The following is a 22,057-nucleotide window of genomic DNA, read 5'->3' as shown; positions in this document are numbered from 1 at the left end:
TGACGTTTTTCTGGTAATGACAAAAATCATTCTTAGAGAAGAGCATGGCTTTCAAAAAAAAACAAAAAAAAAACATCTGAATACAGAATTATTAGATAAATCTTATTTATTTTATTTTGAGATGTACTTTGGTAGGAAATAAAGAGTAGAAAAGCAGACAAACTCTCACCTGTTTTTACATTCAGATATGGAGCATCTTGGATGGGAGGCGTCTGGACCCATGCCAATAGACAATGAACACAAAGGTTTCAGCTGAAAATAAAGAAGAAAAAAAATAACAATAAATAAATAAATAAATGAGATTACAGTAAATGGACAACAAACTCAAAAACAAACCACAGAAGAAACGAATGAGATTCAGTTGTACCTGTCTTCTATCTCGCTTCCCATAGGGGGGCAGCCAAAACCTGAAAATATTCATTATTTTCAAAAGCCATAAAGTGATTCATTAAATAATTAACACAAACAAATGTTACAGTAAAATCTTACTCCCTCTGATAGGAATCATGTGAGTAGTTCCTCAGCTTGTCCACACAAGCAGCAATATTATTATCCTGCAACACATCCACAAGACAAGCTCAATGTATTGAGCGAAAAAGGATTGTAACATGGCAATACCTCAGACCCGCAGGACGCTGTCAGGATTTATTAACATGCTGTAAAAGTAATGTGTTCTGCAGGTCTTGTATAATGTTTATAATATGCCAGTTCACCTTGGCAGGCAATCTCCTTCTGCCTTTTCTAATGCAGCACGCAGTCACACCTGGCAAACGGTTTATACGAGCATGACAACCTGCAACACACACACAGTTATGATGCTCAGATAGAAGGGGGGCATGGGAGAGCAGAAACAGAGAGAGAGAGAGAGTAATACTGTAGATAGCTATGCTGCCTTCTTAAAACTGATCCCTATTGTAAAATATATCTAGCAATAAGAGATGGCATTGTCTACAGCGTAATTGGTGATGAATAAAAATAAGATGTTTGGAGGAAAAAAGGGAATTACCAGCTGAAACTGCCATTCGGAAACTTGAGTATCAAGTAGCAGGGGATGTATTTCAGTGGTCAAGTGCATGCTTTGCCTGTATGAGGTCCTGGGTTCAAACCCCAGCATCTCCAATGGAGATATCTATATGGGCAGTGGTAGCTCAGCGGTTAAGATTTTGGACTATTGATCGGAAGGTCGTGAGTTCAAATCTCAGCACAACCAAACTGCCACTACTGGGCCATCGAGCAAGGCCCTTAACCCTCAACTGCTCAGTTGTATAAATGAGATAAATGTAAGTCGCTCTAAATAAGGGCATCTGCCAAATGCCATAAATGTAAATTGTTTCTCAAGCTCCCACTTGTAATTTGATCTGAAGTGACATTCATGGGGGAAGAAGCACAATGTGTCACTCTAATAGAAGTTAAAAAAAATGTTCATATTGGCAAGTTGTGGGGGTAGAAGAATAAAATGCAACAGGGCTTGCTGTTATAGGAAAATAATCAACTTTGGGGTTGGAACAGTAATTCATGTGATTATTTTCCTATAACAGCATCTCCCCCTCATATTTTACCCCATACTTATGCAATGTACTAGAATACTTTTATGCAGTAGGAGCACTCATTATTTCACTTACATTATTTCCAACAGCACATGAACGCACGCACAAAATCTTCTTCTGTATTACATTGCTCTTTTGCTAGCTGTTTCTTAACCTTTGGAAACGTTAGGGGACATCCTACTCCATTCCCTGACCTCCTCACCCTGGTCATACCTCTCAAACTGCAGACCACAAGGGGGCTCCATGCAAAAGCCTGAATCATGGTAATAACCACGGTATCACTGTCCCTTATCGCCAAAAATGATTCATTTAGATGAAAACTACTGTTACATCATTATTATCTTGCATTCTTACAACCCCCTGGTGGTTTGGGGGCCTTGAGCAAGCTATTATACATCTTAAAGCTAGAAAGAGCTCTTAGCTATTACATGTATTGTAATTTCAGATTATGTATGTCGCTGATGTAATCTGCTGACTATATGGCAAAGCAAATATGGTTATTTGTCACATTATCTGAACTACTCCTAATGATGTTTACAAACTAGGACTGTCAATGAGTCACTTTGTTAGGAACGTTTCAGCACAGTGTAAGCAGACACTGGCTCTACCTCTCTGACTGGGTTGGCTCGGGTGGAGGAAAGTAGCCGAGCGATGGTTCTCTCTCATAGCGTCGAGTGCAGCGGCTCTGGGGGCTGTTTCTGACTCCCTGCTGGAGATCAGGCCCTGAACACCAATGCCTGATGCACATTCACCTTCAAAGAACCAGTCGCTCTGTTCATCATCACCTGCAGAAGAAAACATTCAACTGTAGCAAACAAGTGAAATTCTTAAGTCGTGATACCTAAATGATCGATATCATGAAATGTATATAAGGAATAAGACATAACAGGGTGTTCTGTTATAGGAAAATAATCAACAACATGATTTTATTTATTTATTTATTTGTTTGTTTGTTTGTTTGTTTGTTTGTTAAAGAATGACACTTTTATATTATATTATAGTTACAGTATACGTAATGTGGAACAGCCACAAAACAAATTGCCTCCTGTTATCACTTATGTTATCATAGCTATAAGCAGTCACCCCCTTTCTCTTATAGTTAATATAACAAACAAACAAAAAAAATACAGCTTGCTAGAGAGAAAATGTCAAATCCTTAGACATTCCTGTGGTAGAAACCTTACAGCTTTACAGCTGACAGTTACAAAGCTCTGACAATGGAGACTCCTTCCATAAACGCTCCTTAACCATGTCAATGATTATACATGTTTCTTTGTTTAATAACAGCATGTTTTTAAGCCATTTATTATAAGACAGCTTTGTAGACTTCTATAGTTGTTACTATAGACATTATAGCATATTAAAACAGGAGCATTATATAAAAACCATTACTGTAAGGGCTGTCGTTATAGATAATTAATCAACACCTTCTGACGAATCAGAAAAAAATATCATTAAACATGGTTGCTAGGAAGAGAATGTGATGTTTACTTCATATAAACATCAATCTTAATATAAATTTACCATGATGTTTCTCGATTCCTCACCTGCCTGCAATTATATAGATTAAGTGACTCAATGATTCTCCGCAGCACATACTAATTTCAGGAGAATCATAAATTTTCAATTATAGCTACATGTGCCCTCTGTGTCAAATGATGTTAAGTGAAGTGCAACCTCAGTGCTGCTTCTGGGTCAACCAGGGGCTTAGTTGAAACCCTGTTCATAACTGAGTTGCAAAGGGGACGCCACCTCACACACACACACACACATTTCCAGACATAGTGGTCTCAACGGACCTGTCAGTCAGCTACACAGCAAGGCCATGCCTCTCACAGTCAAGGTGTAGTGACAACTGTTAAATCAGAGGATGCCTAGCACCTCCACACCTAATGAGATTAGCAAAGCCTTCAGCGCTCATTAGCACTACATGACAACCTCTCATTAGAACCGCATGGGCACGCGGTGAGTGCCACCCACAGCAATCAGGCTACACAGCGACATTATCCTATTTGTTTTTCCTTGTTACAATAAAGAACATTTTCTGCTATGATCGGTTTGGTACTGATACAGTTCCTTGTGTATGGCTGGTTTGGCTAAAGTAGAGGTATTTCCTGGTTTAAAACACTACAGATTCAGACATGTTACTATCACCATAGTGTTTTTGTTTTGTTTCTTGTTGTTTTTTGCTTCACAAATCAATGATTGTTATTCCCATTTATCAATAATGCAACCCAGCCAATTACAACTACAGAATTACAGATTACAATTGCAAACAAAATAGATAAATACAAACCAAAACACAGAAGAAGTGTACCCTTTTCTAACCCTTGAGTATATCTACGTATGTGTTTCCTGGAACAGTGTTACATGCTTTCAAAACAGCACAATTTATCTAATTATTCTAAAAAAAAATAATAATAATAATAAATTATCTGTTTCATTAATGCTGATGTTCATGCCACGATATACGAAAACTAATATTCCTACCTTGCCTTCCCTCATCATTGGTGAAAAGACCAGGATCACTGCTGCACACGCTACTCGTCTCACTACAGGAAAACAGAGAACATGGTTTATCACCTAAAATTTAGTTTAGCTCCCAGTATTATCATTTTTTCCTCCCTTTTAATTAACAGATCCATTACACTGTACACATCCAGTGACAAAACATCTTTCAGGATTTGACATTAGTTTATATGTTTAAAAGTGTCTTAAAAAATTACTATAATAAATACTGTATGTAAGTGGAATCAGATCAGATGTAGCAGACAAGGTCCTTGCTTTGGAGAAAGACGCCAGGGAGGGGCAGGTACAGATGCGGATCGAAGCTCTTGACTGACATGCCCAATCTAATTGAATATCCCTCCCTGTCAACTCCAATCTAATCTGCCCAGCCTTTTCTGAGGATGACAGCAATGCACCAGATTTTTTTTTCCCCCTCCTGCTTTCTCCGTCTGCTGAGAAGTGCTCATGCACAGAATGGACCTCAGGCCTTAGGACTTTGACTCATGCAACAACTGGACAACATCTGCTCTTAGCGACACTGAGGCCTGGAGCAACAGCTCACAGCAGAAATCCGAAACAGATTCACTCCAAACTCAGACTATTGACACTGAACAGTTCCAAGCAGTGACAGTTCATATGCATTGATCAGACAATTCCTTCAATCATTCATTCAATATCAAAGCTTTGTTTTGGTCAGGGTCACAGTGGATCAGCGAGCCTATTCTGGGAACACTGGGAGTATGGCCTAGAGATTTAGGACTAAACACTTTGGATGGGATGCAGAGCTATCAGAGAGATTTGTGTGTTAAAATGTCCCAGTCTAACACAAAATACTTTCTAATGTTGTTGGACTTTTTCATCTTTCATACTATTTTGCTCATGTAACTTTTTTACACACTTGCAATATGAAATTATGGAAAGACATTATAGGTGAATAGGCTTATTTAAAAATAAAAAATAAAATAGATATCACTACAACAAATAAGAATACATCTTTAACAGGTGGTTAGTGATATTCTTACAATTATTATTACATTTGTTTATGCTAATTAAATCTCCACACATTTGCATACTTTATAAGACCAACGACCTTGTGATTCGATTGAAAAATTGTTTAATCAAGAAAATACAATGCACTGTTATTAAATGTTTTTGATATCATTTTGTAGTACAAATATCTCATATAAATTCAATAATTATCAATGTTTTGAGTAAATAGAGACGCAAATTCCATGAATGTAAGTATTCTAGAAACTATTATTTTGGTTCTAAAATAAATGAATGTGTGATTAAAAGGTTTAAAAAGGAAAAATTTGTCATAATAAAAAAAAAAGTGACATATAGCAGGAAATATGTTTTTCAAGGATATATGACATGACATGAATGCGGAAATTGTTCAAAGTTGCTAGTTTTTAAATAATGCAATTAGAGTGATAAAATGCTGAAATAAATATACTTCTGTTGTATATTACATTTTTAGTACTATAGTTTGAAACCAATTACTGATGCAATTTATCCAGAAATCTCAAAGAATGAAAGATTAACCTGTAGTTTTTTTTGTTGTTTGTTTTTTTACCAGTCAATTATGTCTATATCAAAGATGATAAGATCAAGATAAATTAGTATTAATTCTGACAGCCCAAAACTTATATACAAGAACTTTGGTCAATTAATGCATCGCACTCCGTATCATCTAAGACATAGCGGGTGAGCCGTACGTCTTGGGTGGAGCTGACAGACGCATCTGCTCCGCAGTTTGCCACGTGCTTATCAGAATTGACCTTGACCATGAGGAGAGAGGTTGGTGTGGGTCACACACTTGCTGATGCAGGACTTCACCATATTGGGCGCCGGGCGGCCCAGCGTACCGGCACACCATGCATCACTAGAAGCAGATGGCCTCCACACTGCTGCACCCTCACACACCCAAGAAGCAGATGTGGGAGGGGGGTCATGGTCTTAAGGGAATAACACAGGCTTAGCCCAGCACTCCTGGATAAGCACACACATGTGCATGGCCACAAACACACACACACACACACACACACACACACTCGATCCTCAGCTGACTGTTTGCCTCTGGAAGTGAGGCTGAGCAGCATTGCAGTGCTTACATCTTGCTTACAGCAAGAGGAAGACAGCCAGTGCTCATCCTGGCATTGTGAGATTCATAATGAGAGTTAATCGCCCTGTGAAGACAGCAGCATGGAGAACAACTGCTTTCCTCATGGCGAACTGCTGGTCTGGTCACACCCAGAAACACGTATAGCATTACAGAGGCTGTTTTATTAATTCATAACAGTGCTCCATTTTTGGTGAAACGAATAGTCAGGTGACTTTGGGTTTGAAAATGTAAAGTAAACCAGCTTCTCTGTCTACTGTCTACTATACAGTACTAATGGTTTCGTTTTTAATATAGGTTCACGAGTGATTATCAGCAGATATGTGGAAGAAATCAAACTGTTTTGGATACAAGCACATTTAAGTGACAAGTGTATCTTTAGAAATTCGAAGTGAACTTGAATCTCTGCTTACGTGCTTGGATGTCAAAGAAGAGGAAGAAGTGAGCTCGTTTTGAAGAAGAATGATAGGTGCAATATAAACAATTAATTAGGACCGCGCATTAAGTATTAAACATTATTAAAGGTGTAATGTGATGTTGCCTTGAGAGGCTCGCTGCCAATATGAAACGGTTTCCATTAAGTAGTAGCTAATTAATGCCATGCATTATTGAAAATAACATTTTTCTTTCGGCGTGTAGGAGCCTCCCTTCCCCCTCTAACATGACCTTCAGTAGGAGAACTTTTCAACCGAGTTTATCTGTCTCTGTCTTGCCTTGTGTTAAGTAGAACTATGCATCAATAAATATAGAGATGAATGATACATGCTCAAACAACGCTCATGCTGACATTTGATTCATCATCAAAATTCCTCCACACAGCCCAGGACCTCTAGGAAGACGTCTCACCAGCAGCTTGCCTTAAATGAGCTAATCTCTTCCCCTTCTTGTCTCATTGTCTACATATATCCAGGGGAGGTGAGCCCAAAACACACTTCCGAGACAGGGTGTAATCAATAGGATATAATCCCAGCCTCTTGAGACCAATAGGCCAGTTTGGGGTGAGATTACTGTGCATTGGCAAGTCACTGAGCACTGGCTTATTCTGCACTCCAGAACAAAGACGGAAAACTAGGAGGGGTGTCTCGCTGATAACACAGAGACCCATTCCGACACCATGCCCTCTTCTAAAAGTGTCTGATTAAAAAGGGTCTTCCAGCCTCTTTCAGCATAGATAATTGGATTAGTCTCAGGGATTTGTGAAAACGAACTTGGGCAAGTTGGAATACAATCCCAAACTCCTTGCCTACTTTCCCAAATCAAAATTACCAAAGTAATGACAAGTGTAAGTAGCTACATAAAGTTAATAACACAACACATATTAACGTCTAACTCACGAATCTGGAAGCTTTGGCTCTAAAAGAACGACTGAATAAATGATTGAATAAATGATTGAAAGAATAAATAAATAAATAATGGATATGTTATACTTGCTTTTTTTAGGCTTAATTTTAATTGGACAAGCTGAGCATTTATATACCTAAGCAAAACAACCAATAAAAAAAATAAAACCTGTAAATAAATAAATAAATAAATAAATAACCCTAGACCGGTCCATCCAACCTCAACCTGAAAACCGGAATCAGTTTTCAGTGGTTGGGAAATCTGAAGCAGTAGTGTGTCTCATTTTAATAACCACATGGCTGCCACCATATACGGTGCAGACTCCAGAAAAATATTTTTTTTTAAAAAAGTATCATCATCAAATTAACAAAACCACAATTTTCAGATGAAAACCAAAACTATGTAACTAGTGCAATTTTATTAAGGGAAAAAATTTACAATCTTTGTCCTAGATAAATTTTGCTTAATAAATAAATGAATTCATTCATTAATCTTTAGTAACGACTTTATCCTGTGTCAGGGGCCCCAGTGGATACAGAGCCTATCCTAGCAACACTAGCAATCCACGCTACCAGTCCCTCACATACAAACACATACCTTAATGATGACAATTCATATTGAAATTTAGCTGTAACTAAAAGGATGCTGATTCATAGTTGTCTGGTTCTCCTAAATTAAGGTGGGGTCACTCTGAGCCAGAGTTGCAGTGCCGGTGAGGGTGTGCGTACCCAAAGGTGAGGCCTTCCGGCCGGTCAGAATGAACACCAGGTGGTGCACCATGCACTGAGCCCAAAGCCGGTCTAATCAAGGATGTTCAGCCCAGCTGGAGCTGCCAACAGCTGCTTCACGCACACTTGGATTGGTTTAAGGAAAGTCTGGACAATGTCTGTGCGCTAGGGCCAAGAGGGAAGATGAGCTGTAACTCACATACACCACATGCTTAAAACTAACATCTGGCCTCGCAGTGTGTGTGTGTGTGTGTGTGTGTGTGTGTGTGTGTGTGATGACCCTAAAGGTAGTGAGATATTTGCATTTTAAAATGCATTGGCTATCCTGCTCAACTTCAGCCCTGTGACTTTCAAAACATCCATCCATGTCCAGTTCTGATTGTGATTTGGACGAGCTTAGCTTTAAATTCCAACGTCACCCAAGCACTTCTTTGCAACGCTCCCATCCAATCCAAGCGCACGGCCATCAGGCACGAGGGGCACAAGTGTAAGTGAGAAATGATTGACAGGGCAACATAGTGTTCCCATTTATTTCTTCTCCGGAGCTGTTTTCTGTCATGAGGCGTATTGATTTTTCCATAAAATAAGAAAACAAGCACCATCGAGAGGCCATGCGGGGTCAGCCCAAATTAAACTAGAAGATGTAAAGCCGGCTGTTGGCCTATTATTGGCTGCTGCTGACGCCTCACTCTCTCCTTTAAACCAACCCACAGATAATTACATCATCATGGATCTGAGGAAGGGCTACGGATGGAGCAGGGGTCTGAGTGTGGGATAGAAGGAAGAAGAAGTAGTGAGATATATGGTCTAATGTTGCATGCTTATGGAACAAGCAGCAAAAAACATAAAAAAGTAATAATAAGTTTTTTAAAAATACATTAAAAAAAAACTAAAACATACAATAGTGCTTAGATTCTGTTATACTTATTACTCAATAGGTTTCCAAGACAAACGAGTAAGAGATTGCGCTTCATTCACCTCTGACGTTTCTAACAGAATGAGTTAAGTAAATTGAGGGTCTCCATTGACACCGAAGTAATTCACTGAGTCAAAGTCAATCGTCAGACATTTGTGTGATACACTGGAGAGGATCCAGTGCAGGTGGGAGGTGGGAGAGCTATCCACTTCACCTCAAATTTAATTAACTAGGATTCTATTAAAACTTCATTTCTCACTGATCAATACAATACCAAACATATTATTTGTATTTTTTTTTTTTAGAAAGGAGGCATCCTAAGCTAATTGTAGCTAAGAGGCAACAAGCAACAGCAAATTCCCTCGACTGATCACCACAGCAACAGAGGACTACATGCCTTATGGCCTTCATTTTTAATACCTATCCAGTTGATGAATTGATGCCTGTATGAATGATGGTGCAATGAGGCCACACTGACTATTGACATTGAGATTTAGGGGAGCTTCTAGATTGTTTTGAATGTCTTCACTTTTATGATCACTGCCAGAGTTGTTATCAAGCTTAATTACTAAAATGAATGGGGGGGGGGGGGGACACAGTTCTGCTGTGTAAAATGGTACCAAGTCTCAATATATATATATATATATATATATATATATATATATATATATATATATATATATATACACATACATATATATATATAGTACTGTGCAAAAGTCACTACAAGGTTTTATATAAAATGTTGACGTGTTTCTTTCATGTATTTTGCATTACAGTGACCAGTGTAGATTTCCAAGCTTATATTTTCCGGAAAAAAAAAAAAGCCATTGTAAGAATTGTTGCATGTTGTTAAAAAATGTAACATATTAAGTAATAGACCAATTTTCAGATTGAAAATGTTAAAAAGGTGAGACAGCTCAAATCTCCATGTTTGAACAGCCTACCAGTCGATTTCCTTTTATAGCTGCTAATTAGGGTTTTTTTTTTTTTTTTTAACTGTTTACTGCACTTAATAGTACATTTTTGATTTTTCCATCAATATTTATTCATTCTTTTATTCATCTGCAGTAACTGCTTCATCCTGGTCAGGGTCACAGCACTGCAGATGATGCTACTATTTTTGTTTACACTCTTTGCTTCAGTGTATTCACGGTTATTCTTGTTTTCTAGCAATCTAATTTGAATTTTGGAAGATTTTCAAAATACCATTCTGACATGTTCTCATCAGACGCCTCTTTCTTCTCCTTGGCCTGGCGCAGGATCTTGTCCTTCCAGCATTCCTGAGACAAGCCTCCCACTCCAGCCCCCACAGAGCCGTTGTCCTGCTTAGACCAGCCCCCAGAGCGCTTTTTTAGCCGGCTCAGTCTCTGCTTCTTATAGGACCTCTGATGATGATGATGATGATGATGATGATGATGATAATGGTGGTGGTGACAATGACGATGGGTTTGTTCACCTCTCTCCAATCCACACACTCTAAATCTCTGCTGCACGTTTACATTCACGTTTGGTGGCATGCGTTTGACTTTGCGGCGTCTGCGCAGAGGTCTTCCTGGTGTGTTCTCTGTGAATGAGTCCGACTCTGGCCAGGAATGCTGTCTGGTACGGAAGGACAGTGATGATGGAGTCCAGCGCTTGACAATCAGCGTGTCATCGGAATCACTGTGGTTAGCAGCCAGCACAGGACCTGCTGCTATGGCCACAGCTCCTGCAGCCCCGTGTCTCTGTTCTCTCACAAAGGCTTCATCCAGGCTGGACTCAGAGGCTTCACTGAGGCAGAGGCTGTGCTCAAAATCACAGCGTCGTTTGCGGCCCCTCCGCCTGCGAACCTGGCGCCGGTGCTGCAGTGGCCTGAGCACCATCTCCTGCCACAGATCATCCAGCTCAACCTGCTCCGAGGTCTGCTCCAATGCAGACACCAGATCCTGCACCAGCTCCTCCATATCTGTAACGATACTGGGAAAACAAATCAGTGTTACTGCTATACTCAGTTTACACATCCCTCAATGAGATGTTTTTACACCTGGAATTATTGCTAAGAAGCACAGTATATTTAACAAAGCATTATTCTCCACACATTGAAGCATGGCAAGGGTTGTCTGAATTATGCCCTAGCCTTCTGCCTGAAACACTAGAACACTAGTGGAACACTACTAAAACACTGTTTTTACAGTTGAATAAGTGTAGTTAGCTTCACAGATGTTCTGGTCAAATAGTGACCAAACAGCCGCTCTCTTCAATGTTCCCTGCAAAGTCACACCCCCAAACACACGAATGAAGCAGAGTCTGAGTCATCCGACTTGCTTGGTTGTTGGTGATCCACATAATGTTTTTCTTTTGTCTTGTTTGCAGTGTCTGAGTTGCCACACTCAGCCTCACTTTCATGGGTGGGCTATGCATCATAAGATAAGTTAAAGAGCCCTTATTATGCTATATAAAAGTACCTAATTTTATTTTAGTAGCCTCATACAATAGTTTAACATGCATCCAAGGTGGAAAAAAACACTTCAATTTTCTCATAATTTACATAGCAGCATCAACTCTTTTTCTCCGTGTCACAAACGACTCCCTCAAGGATCCGTTCACTCTAATCTCCTCCTTTCAGAAAGCCTACTCTACTCTGATTAGTCAGATGTCCCGGTCTGTTGTGATTGGTCTACTACTTACAGCACGTGTTGGAAAGGAAACGCCCATTACCACATCTGAACGGGTAATTAGCAGAGGCTAACAGCTAACAAGCTAACAGGCTAACAGCTGTGCACTGGCTGTATACGTATACAACAAATCCATGTATTTGGAACACTCTGTAGAAAATATATACATAAATAATTAATCATACTTACAGGTTGTGATCCAGAGGCACAAGATAGTACAAATAAAGTGGGTACGGCCCCATCTTTAACGAATAATCGTTTCGTAAATCCCGCGTTGACTTCAGCTAGATTTGAGAAGCAGTCGTCAGTGAAACGACGGGAACACAAACGAAGGTCAGAATTGAACTGCTGTGGTATCATTTTAAAAATTAATTCTAACTACTGACGCTTTACATCCTCAACCTTTGAGAGTCCATGCAAAGTGGTTTTGCTTTTACAATGTCTTCTGTTCGGGAGCAGCCAATGAAGACCAGAGGCGAGGTTTTTTGTTACAAACCTACGTAGGTTAGTACAGGAAGTAAGTCTGGAATTACTGACGACTCGATTCAGCTGTTCAGAATCGGTTCTTTCTTTTGGGAGTCAATAACTCTGTTTGTCGTGCTCTTTGATTTTTGAAACTTTGCAGATGTTTTACATTCACAAACAGCCGTATAACACACTACATGAATGGTAATATCTGAAAAAGCATAATAAAGGCGCTTTAATATTTACCTAATTTTGTACAGTGGTTTGATCTGCTGCGATTTCACACTAAGAGCTCTTAGCTCTTTTCTCTTACACTATATAACAAGAAGTATATGGACACCTGACCATCTTAAACATATGTGCCCATTCCAAAACCATGAGCATTGACATGGAGTTGGTCCTCCATTTATGTTATAATAACCTCCACTCTTCTGGGGAGTCTTTTCAGTAGGTCTTGGCGCATGGCTGTGTGGATTTGTACCCAATAATCCAGAAGAGCATAAGTGAGGTTGGGCACTGATGTCAGGTGAGAAGGCCTGGTGCGCAGCCAGTATTCCAATAATTGTAATGCTACAGCATACAAAGACATTATGTATAATTGTGTGCTTCCAGCTTTGTGGCAACAGTTTTGGGAAGGCCTACAAATGGGTGTGATGGTCAAGTGTCCACATACTTCTGGCCACATAGTGTGTGTAGGGATTTCTGGCAATCAGTTACTTTCATTCATGCAAGTTTGCTAAAATGTCACATGAAGTAGACAAAAAAAATTATCTCATAGCTGTTTGTTGATCACATTCTCAATATAATATGAAAATTGACTGCATTCAAGTGAAATTTTATTTAAGATAGGTGTCATCTAAAGTCGCCATTAAGTGGCTTGAAACACGTAGCGTTATTCAATGTGTTAACGTAATTTACACTGAAACAGTAAGTCGGGGACAGACATATCACGTGGCCTCTCCCCCTTTTTAAATAGCCAGTAGCGTTTAGCTTACCTCAAAGCCAGGAAACCTACAACTGTTGGGGGCGGGACACTTTAGATTCAAGAGAGCATTTGATTGGACAGAAAATCTGATGAGAAGCTGAAGTGCAGAATGATGTCATCAGAGTAGTTGATCCGTATTGGTGGTATAGTGAGACTGTAAATTTTTAATGCATATATCTTCTAAAAGCAAATTTTGTCATTGTTTTGGAGAATAATAGCTTACAGATAACCTTAAGGCGAACATATTCATACTAAAAGGCACAAATAAATAAATAAAGTCTGGCACAAATGATATGACGAATGGATGATTATATAACCTTATTTTTGCACACCAATGCCATAAGAATATAGAGGAAGGTTTGGGACAGTTTTTAGACACGTTTGCACTTCAGTCTCATTGCTGTATCCCATAAACTGTTTCTACACAGACAGAGATGCTGCATGCGGAGCTCTGCGCTGCACCATGCATCAGTGACGTTGGCTATGACGTCATGCGTCCTCAGCGAACGAGCAAAACAAAAGCACGCCGCATATAGATTACATAACACCGATGCCCTTCAGCGCGGATCGCTTAAAAAACGCCAAAAATATATGACAACTGCATACTGTATTAGCTTCCGTGTTTACGACAGACCGCAAAGTAATTTATCTCGCTTTAGATCCGCAGGAACAACAAAATGGAAGAAACGTGAGCGGCTCATTTGCTTGCATTTCTACCCTCTTTCTTTTCATCAGAATCAGACAAAAAAATGCTCGATGCTGCAGGACAGTGTTTTAGTTTACACCATCAGAAGCTGCGTCAGTAGTAATAATAATAATAATAACAACAACAACAACAAAACGTTATCTTTTATAAATACCACTGTCCAACACTAAAAAGGTTACAAACACCGAGTTGAAACAAATTCATCAGCTGTCAACAGTCAACCACTAACGTTATTATACTAATACGCTACTATACTATTAAAAAATAATTATAAAACTATCCTTTAGAGATTTTCAAAAGGTAAAGCACTGCGTTATTTATCACTCACCGTCGCAGTTCCTGCTTTTTTGTTTTGACAGCTGAGAGCACGGAAAGCGCTTCCGCCCCGCGGATGATGTCACTTCCGCCTCATTCCATTTCAAAAGAGCTCCATCGAGTACTATGTTTATAATGAAAATGTATTTAGGAAAACTTAAACCTCTTTAGATTACGGTATTGCCTCAAATGATAAATAATTATTTTTTTTAAAGACGTCAAGAACATGCATTTTAATGCCTCTAAGTTTTCTCTTTTCAATTCAGTTTAGTTTCATTTATGTAGAGCTTTTAACAGTTGACATTGTCAAAAAGCAGCTTTACAGAAATCTGCATGCACATTTAGATCCTTAATGAGCAAACCAGAGGCAACAATGTCAAGGAAGAACTCCCTGAGATGACATGAGGAAGAATCTTTGAGAGGAATTAAAATGGAACCCATCCTCGGGTGACACTGGATAGTGTCGTTACTCTTTTCCAACTGTATATAAAAGTACAACAATTCTGCAATAAACAATGCAGTGGAGAGTATCCACTGAAGAAACCCTGAATCTTGGGCATTGTTTTTCTTGGGCATTATCCATAGCAGCAGAAAGTGAATCACAAGTGCAGAAGTGTAAAAATTACCTTTAGACTCTGCTGGAAAAAAAACTATAGAAACCATCACATAAATTAAAATGGTTTCCACTACAAATACAATTACAAACCATCAGCTAACCATTAAAACCCTTACCATTACTGGTGCTTAATGGTATCCCCTAGACATAACATTCCACTAATAGAAGGCAACAAATAACCAGTAGAGACCCACAGGGACCATTACAGTTTCCATTAAATCCAATACAATTCCCATTATAACCATTACAAATTCTATGAGGGTTTCTATTGTTTTGGGGGTTTTTTTATTTTCAGCAGGGGCATTTCAAATGCTGATGAAAGATCTATAATACTTCTATAAAAACAAATAAATAAATAAAAACAATAAAAGGTTGCATTTTCACTTAAATAGAAAGGGAATAACATATTGATAATGATAGGTCTCAAGAATAACACTGTTGCTATTGGTGAATCCAAAACTATGGAAAATCATCCCCTGTGTCCATAATCGTGACTTATTCTCTTTACCCTACACATGTTAAAGCACATTGACTTTTTTTACCCTCTCCTGTACATCATCTGGACACTAACCTGCAGCAATGCATTGTGAGATCTCATGAACACACTGAATATTCTTCATTTTGCTTTCACCGATAGCTACAAAATGGTCAAACTGCCAAAACTCACTATGTAGTTAATAGCGTACAGTTTCGGAAGTAACAAGAATGAAACTAGGTCACATTTTAGTCAGAAGTGAAGGTTTTCATTGTTGATTTGTTAAGCAATATTCAAATTTAACACGTGCAACATAAATTAAAAGCTATATCAACATATCATTGTTTATCTAGCAGTTTTAATGCATCTAATTGCAACCCACCATAAAAGAAATCCTGGTATAATTGATTGGTGCTACTCACAAATAATAACAGTCAGTAATCAAATCCAGTGCTGATTTTTTTAGTTAGATAATCTGAAAGAATAAGTAATATGGTAGGAGAGGTAGAACAGCCTTTCGTACTGAACAGTCTTGAGGGACTAGTGTATCTCATTAATAAGAAACTAGAAATTAGCCTACACATACTGTGGTACACTCATGAGATTTGCCTTGAACATGTGTATCTATAGAAGCAAAGTAGCAGAAAAAAAAAGTCATTTGTACTGTAGCAATAATAACTACTTTCACTTTTCAGATGAAGCTAAACTCCACACTCCCCTCACATATACACCCACTAAATAAGAGAAGGGGATAAAATGGGAAAGGAAACTCAGTGAACAAGAGCACAAAGACCATTTAATCGCTATCATCTTCCTCTTAATAACTGCAAATTTTCCCCTGGGCTCCTGGGAGAGGGCCTCAGTGAGCGGCTAAGCCCTTATCTGTCCCTTCCACATTTAGTGGTGGAGAGTGGCTCCCTCAGTACCCAGCCCCCAGGCCTCAGCTCAGCAGGGCCCCCGGGACCAACACGCTCATGGGCCCTCATTGTTTAAGACGAGCCAGAGCATCTAGGGAGAAACCTGCCTAAAGACATAGAGAGGCCTCCACTGCTGCTTTATTCAACATCTACTTTTTCACAGGCCTACAGATCACAAACACGTCCCTTTTAGGACTAATAATTAGCAATTTAGGAAGCTTTCCCCCTCAGGATACACAGTTTCAATTTAACCCATCAGGTCAGAGCTTGCTTCACAAGGTGTTTAATATTCATTATCTCTTCCCACTTAATAATTTCTTGTCATTACATCAACCAGGCAGAGGCAGGTGATCATTTTTTCCACATTCATTGTCTTTGTAATTCCTCTGCTTAATAAGGTCTATACATGCAATGCTTTTGTATGAGGAGTTCCCAGAGCATCTGTTATGAGCCTGAGACCAAACGTAAATACAAGGTAAAAAAAAAAAAAAAAAATTTTTAAAGTAAGTGAAAACATTACATTTAGAAAGATTAACATACATGTTGATTAAAATTCTTGAAGGTTCACTAATTTTGCTAAATAGCTATGGACCATGATGTATTTCCTTTCTCATGTATAATGTTTCTTTTAAAATGTTTGTATGAAATTACACCCCTTAATTAAATATGTTTTGTTGTTGTTGTTGTTTTTTACATTAGGCCACATTTCACATTTTTATACAAATTTATAACTTATTTGGCACATTAATTTAGCTGAGTAGAATTTTAATCCAAAACTTATACACCACCAGAAACAAAACCAAGAACAAAACAATAGTAGGAAGAACAGATGGAGAAGCAACTAAAAGCAATAGTTGGATTAGGTGCTAGTACCCAGGAGAATCAGTCCAGCTACAAATTATATAGTAATATCAGTCCGGCTACAAATTGTATAATAATGATACCTAATATCACACGTTACACGTTTACACTAGAGCAGTATGAGTAACTGTGAGGTATGTTTGCATTAAAATTGTAATCACACGGCAAAAACAGAAATGCGGTGAGATATTTCTGAATATCTGTCTTGATCTGAACGTCAGCTGAATCTTCAGTCACATGACTTGATAACTGGTTTTGTGCCTTTAAACTGTGGTAATAGGCATCAGTAAACTGACATATATATTTAATCAATGAAAGCTCTTGAGAGAATTTTGCAGCACAACTTATCCAACTTACAAGTGTTAACAAAGTTATTCCTTTGAAACTGTTTAAAAATCCTCACCACACATTGTACCTCAGGGGGCAATAAAAACATTTAATGAGAATAACCAAGGATCCATTGTTTCAAAAGACTCAACTCATTCATTTGCACCCAATTATGTCTCACAGAAAAAATAATTGATTTTCACTCTCTTACATAAAAAAAGAAGGCAGTGATAATGTGCATTAGTTTGGAAACCTAAATTTCGAGATTCTCATCAGAGTGAGGAAATACATCTTAGCTTAGAACAAAAGGCAAGCATTTAGAGACACTGAAAGGGCTAGGGTTGGAATAATGAATGAAGTCCAAGTAAGCTATCTTCCCCGGGCAGGGAGTCACTGGGGATGCAAACACAGAGCCGGTGAAATGAACTACCTATCTGCACACAGAGTGACTGCTCCATCCTATTTGATTTGGCTCTCCTATCATCTCTTAAGAAGATGTCAGCCTTGCTCCATCTATTGCTCCGAGCCTTTATCGAAGCGAAGACGTTCCCCCAGCAAGAAGGGGGGAGCTGCATTTCAATCCCTTTCAAACGCACAACACTATTATAACACTGTTATGCGATAAAAAGCAAGTTGTTAAATAGATCTGTCTATTTGAATGGTAATAATGATCATTTTAAGAGGCACCGTGTCATGACTCTTCGAACAAGTGAATGTATTTGTATGCAGATGTTGGGTAACGACGTGACATGAACGACCTTGCCAAACTTTTGTACTGTAAAAAATGGAACAGTGTCTTCACAGTTGTCTTTTTTTTTCATTCCTGTTACTTCACTAGCTCGTTTTTATTGTGGTAGATACAGACAAAACATATGATTTCAACCAAAATATTTTGATAAAATCCACTTATCCCTTATCCACCCTTTGCCCAGGACAATACCTGCTATGATAGCCGAGTAGGCTTCAGAGTTCTTTAAAAAGCTGAGCTACAGTATGCTTTCTCAGGTGGTAATTGAAATAACTCATTTTTAGCTTGGGGTGCAAGAAAATGCTCTAAATGTCATCTAAATGTCATTAAAGGCTAAATTCTGAGCTAAAAGTTGCAGTTGTATAAGTTATGCTTGTCATGCTGAACATTAGTGCATTTCACATGTCACAGCATGAATTTCAGATCCAGAATTAGAATTAGTCTTAGGGCCAGTTTCCCAACCGTAGACTCCATAACCATAGTGCTGGGCTCAGAGAATCTCATGTGGCATAGAATTAAGTATATGGTGTGTAATAAAGAAGCAGTACACATGATGTGTATATATCTTAAAATATATCACCTCATTTTTGGACGTATGTGCCAGCAGTTAAATTATTTAATAATGTTTAAACCTATTTCTGCACTAGGTTAAGAAGAGACAGGACCCACCGCACAAAACCCTAAGGAATCAGAGAGCCAAAGGGGCTTCTATATTAAAACAGATCCATATAGAACCCTACATTTGAACTTGTCCCCCTTGTGTAATATAGAAAATTATGACTCCATGCTTTAAATCTAGAACTCATTAGACATTAATTAGTTACATAACTAAGATTTTGGTGGATAGATAAAGCCTTAAGAAATGAAATCAATGAGGGGGAAAAAATGCATTCTAGTGTGGTCTGTCATTCAGATTCCAGACACAAAGCTCAAACGCTCCCTGTGGACCCGAGCAACATTATCAGCAAACAAGACTGACCCACAATGAAACATAAGTAGCTTGTTTGGTTGACGCTGTGAGAGCAGTGATACTTTCATAAAGCTGATCCTTACACACTTTATATCAAAGAAAGAAAAATCGAGCAGAAGTTCATTGTTAAGTTCATACAGAACACTATATAGCACAATGTTTATGATTCAGCTAAAATGCTAAAAATTCTGATGTGCTAAATGTCTAAGATTAATTTCACTGCTATTTTCTATAGGCATAGTGCTGAGAGGAAGCTCATAAGGACATGATGGAGAATCCCATTTTCCTTAAACTCCATGTGTGAGCACTCACCCAGGCTATGATGGCCCTGCCTTCACCCTGTACTGAGCTTGGCTGCGGCCTCCACCCCAGCTGCTCACCACTTTCCATTTATCTGCCCATATACCTATAAAACTCGGTCAGCTCTCCCTTGCTTCAGCTCGGCCCAGCCTGGCAGATTGAGAGCGGCCCGTAATGCACAAGTCTGTTTTTATTATTCTTGCTGGGGGAACACTATTTCATCAAGAGCATGATTCCAGAGTAGAGGGGAAGAGGAGATAGGGCCTGCAGCGTGGCTATATTTCTTCCAATCAAACATTCCGTAAGGGAAAAATGAGTTGGCGCCATCAAAGCTAAGAATAATGCTGCCAGCTTTTATGTAAAAGGAAGGACTGATGGACAAATACAGGAAGGCACGACAAGTTTAATGACGTGTGTTGAGGGTGCCCGAGATTGGAAAAGTGACAGAGAGAAGCAGCCTCCTTGGTGGAATATAAATTGTGGGGGGCCTGCTGTAAAAAGGCTTTTATCTGGAGTGAATATGGGACGTAATGTGTGGGTCAGGGTTAAGTCATTTTCTCCGGCAAGTTAAGCGAATAATGAAAGCGAGTCGGCGCAAAGAAGGAGCAGTGCTGGCACCAGTTTGTCTTCATTTATTATGCCAAATCTCATGCTTTTGGCGTGGCGGCACCGAGACCCGTGGCTCGCACCGGTGGACGACATATCGCTTAATTTACACAAAGTAATGAAAGCAGGGAATGGGAGGACAAAACAATTTACCTGCTGACATGAGAAGAAGTGATTTGCGAACATAGGGGTTAGCGGAAGAGCGGGCACAGGGCCACGGGTGGGATAGAGGGTGGGAGGCAGAGAAAGGCAGAGCGCTAAAGGGAAAGATGTGGAAAAGGGGAGGAGGAGGGGTAGGGTGGGAGTGGAGCTCCCTGTCTGTGATCACAGCTGTGATTATACCTTCAGCAGCTCAGCTGTGGAGACCATCTTTCACACATATACACATCACACATATGAGGCACATACACCTGCATATACAACATGTAGGGGGAAAAAAACATTTATAGACCAACCACTGACACATTCACCCAGCCCTTTTTTTTTATATTTTGCTCCATCTCACCATCAAATACACACACATATACACACAGAGAGAGAGAGAGAGAGAGAGAGAGAGAGAGAGAGAGAGAGAACCTAAAAGGCCAATCAAGGCTTAATTGACATCAGTCATCAGTGCTTAAGGAGCTGAGGCCCTTGTCTCTCTGTTTCGACCCTCCTAATCGCAATCACACACAGAGAATCTGTGGCTCTCCAGCCCTTCATGAGAGTAGCCTACAGGAGATCACAGTCATTATCATCACTCCAACTAGCAACAGGTATTTTTAGCCACAGACCTGCTGGAGTTCACTACTATCTCAGGAGATCAAAATGAACCAGAAACCAAGTTTAGTAATAAAACATATTGAAATGTAACGATCATGTGTTTCCATGGAATATATCATTTAAAAAGGCCAAGTTCATTTTAAAGAAAGTAGAGGAGATCTGCACTAATCTCCTTGTCTGGAAGTTTTCCCAGTGTGTGATGACCACAGATCCTCTCAAGTGATTGAAGACAATCATTGCACTGTTCCTGTGTTCTTAATATTACAACACAGTCTCTGTCAATACTCCTCAACTCTAACAGATGGCCGTCTATAAGAGATGCACAAAGTGCCTGACAAAAACCCCTGTCATTTTCCAATCACTGGCGTTTAGTGCTGGACAGTTAGATCCAATGCTCCGGGGACGATTTTATCTATAAGAGGTAAAGAGACCTTCAACAAATAGAAGCAGAGATCAAAATGGCTGAAGAAAAGCAGCTAGCTCCTTTCATGTACTATACTGCCTTCATCCATTAATGTATTTATGATGTTTTATACCTTATATACAGATTTAGAATGATTAGGCAACTTTGAACTTTTTGTATTACCAATTTTTTAAAATAAGATTATTCTTTTTTTATATATAATCTGTTGTCAGGTAATTGATAGAAATTAGAAGTTTTAAAAAAAATATATCATTATTTACAATCAAGGACATAATAAAAAGTTCCTAAAGTACAGAGAAGGTGGAAATTTGATGAGAATAGTGAGGGAGGCAAAGAAGAACCCAAGTCTAAACAACTTCAGAGGAGGCATCAACAAATAAGGATTCTGAAATCAGTGTTTTAGATAAAAACTGCTCTAATTATTATTTGTAAATTTTTAAATGAAGAGATGATTGATTCAAACAAAACTAGTAGTCTTAGTGTCAGCTCAGTTGTTAAGGCGTTGGACTACAGATGGCAGGTTGTGAGTTCAAATCCCAGCACCATCAAGCTGCCGTTGCTGGGCCCTTAAGCAAGTCCCTTAACCTGCAACTGCTCAGTAGTGATATAAATAAATAAATAAATAAATTTAATGCTTAATGTCAAAGGTATCTTTTTTCAGTTCTGTAAGTCTGGATAAGTATGACCGCCAAATGTAAACTATACAGCATATTTAGTACAAAATTTTCTATCACACACAGTGTGTACATGTAACTGAT

At 38.9% G+C, this 22,057-nt stretch overlaps 1 protein-coding gene across 5 annotated transcripts in view; it reads right to left on the bottom strand.

Annotated features, from left to right (window-relative positions):
• The window catches only part of LOC128612453 (G patch domain-containing protein 2-like), a 32,704-nt gene extending 18,352 nt beyond the window's left edge, over positions 1-14,352 (bottom strand). For 4 of the 5 annotated variants that reach the window (XR_008386750.1, XR_008386751.1, XM_053632659.1 and 1 more), the window contains exons 1-8: positions 12,009-13,454; positions 10,372-11,121; positions 4,038-4,099; positions 2,156-2,332; positions 714-793; positions 490-554; positions 368-407; positions 170-252 (exon numbers count right to left, since the gene is read on the bottom strand). Coding sequence is in view for 3 of the 5 variants with exons in the window: in XM_053632659.1 (XP_053488634.1) it covers positions 170-252; positions 368-407; positions 490-554; positions 714-793; positions 2,156-2,332; positions 4,038-4,099; positions 10,372-11,121; positions 12,009-12,061 (1,310 nt within the window). In the remaining 2 variants the exon portion in view is untranslated. Of the gene's footprint in view, positions 1-169; positions 253-367; positions 408-489; positions 555-713; positions 794-2,155; positions 2,333-4,037; positions 4,100-10,371; positions 11,122-12,008; positions 13,455-14,303 lie in introns of those variants that run through there. The other variant, XM_053632660.1, reaches the window with a different exon arrangement.
• Positions 14,353-22,057: the final 7,705 nt, after the last annotated feature.

This window comes from Ictalurus furcatus, chromosome 9 (assembly GCF_023375685.1).
Source record: "Ictalurus furcatus strain D&B chromosome 9, Billie_1.0, whole genome shotgun sequence".
NCBI lineage: Eukaryota > Metazoa > Chordata > Actinopteri > Siluriformes > Ictaluridae > Ictalurus > Ictalurus furcatus.
This window is presented reverse-complemented; position numbering and strand designations above follow the sequence as displayed.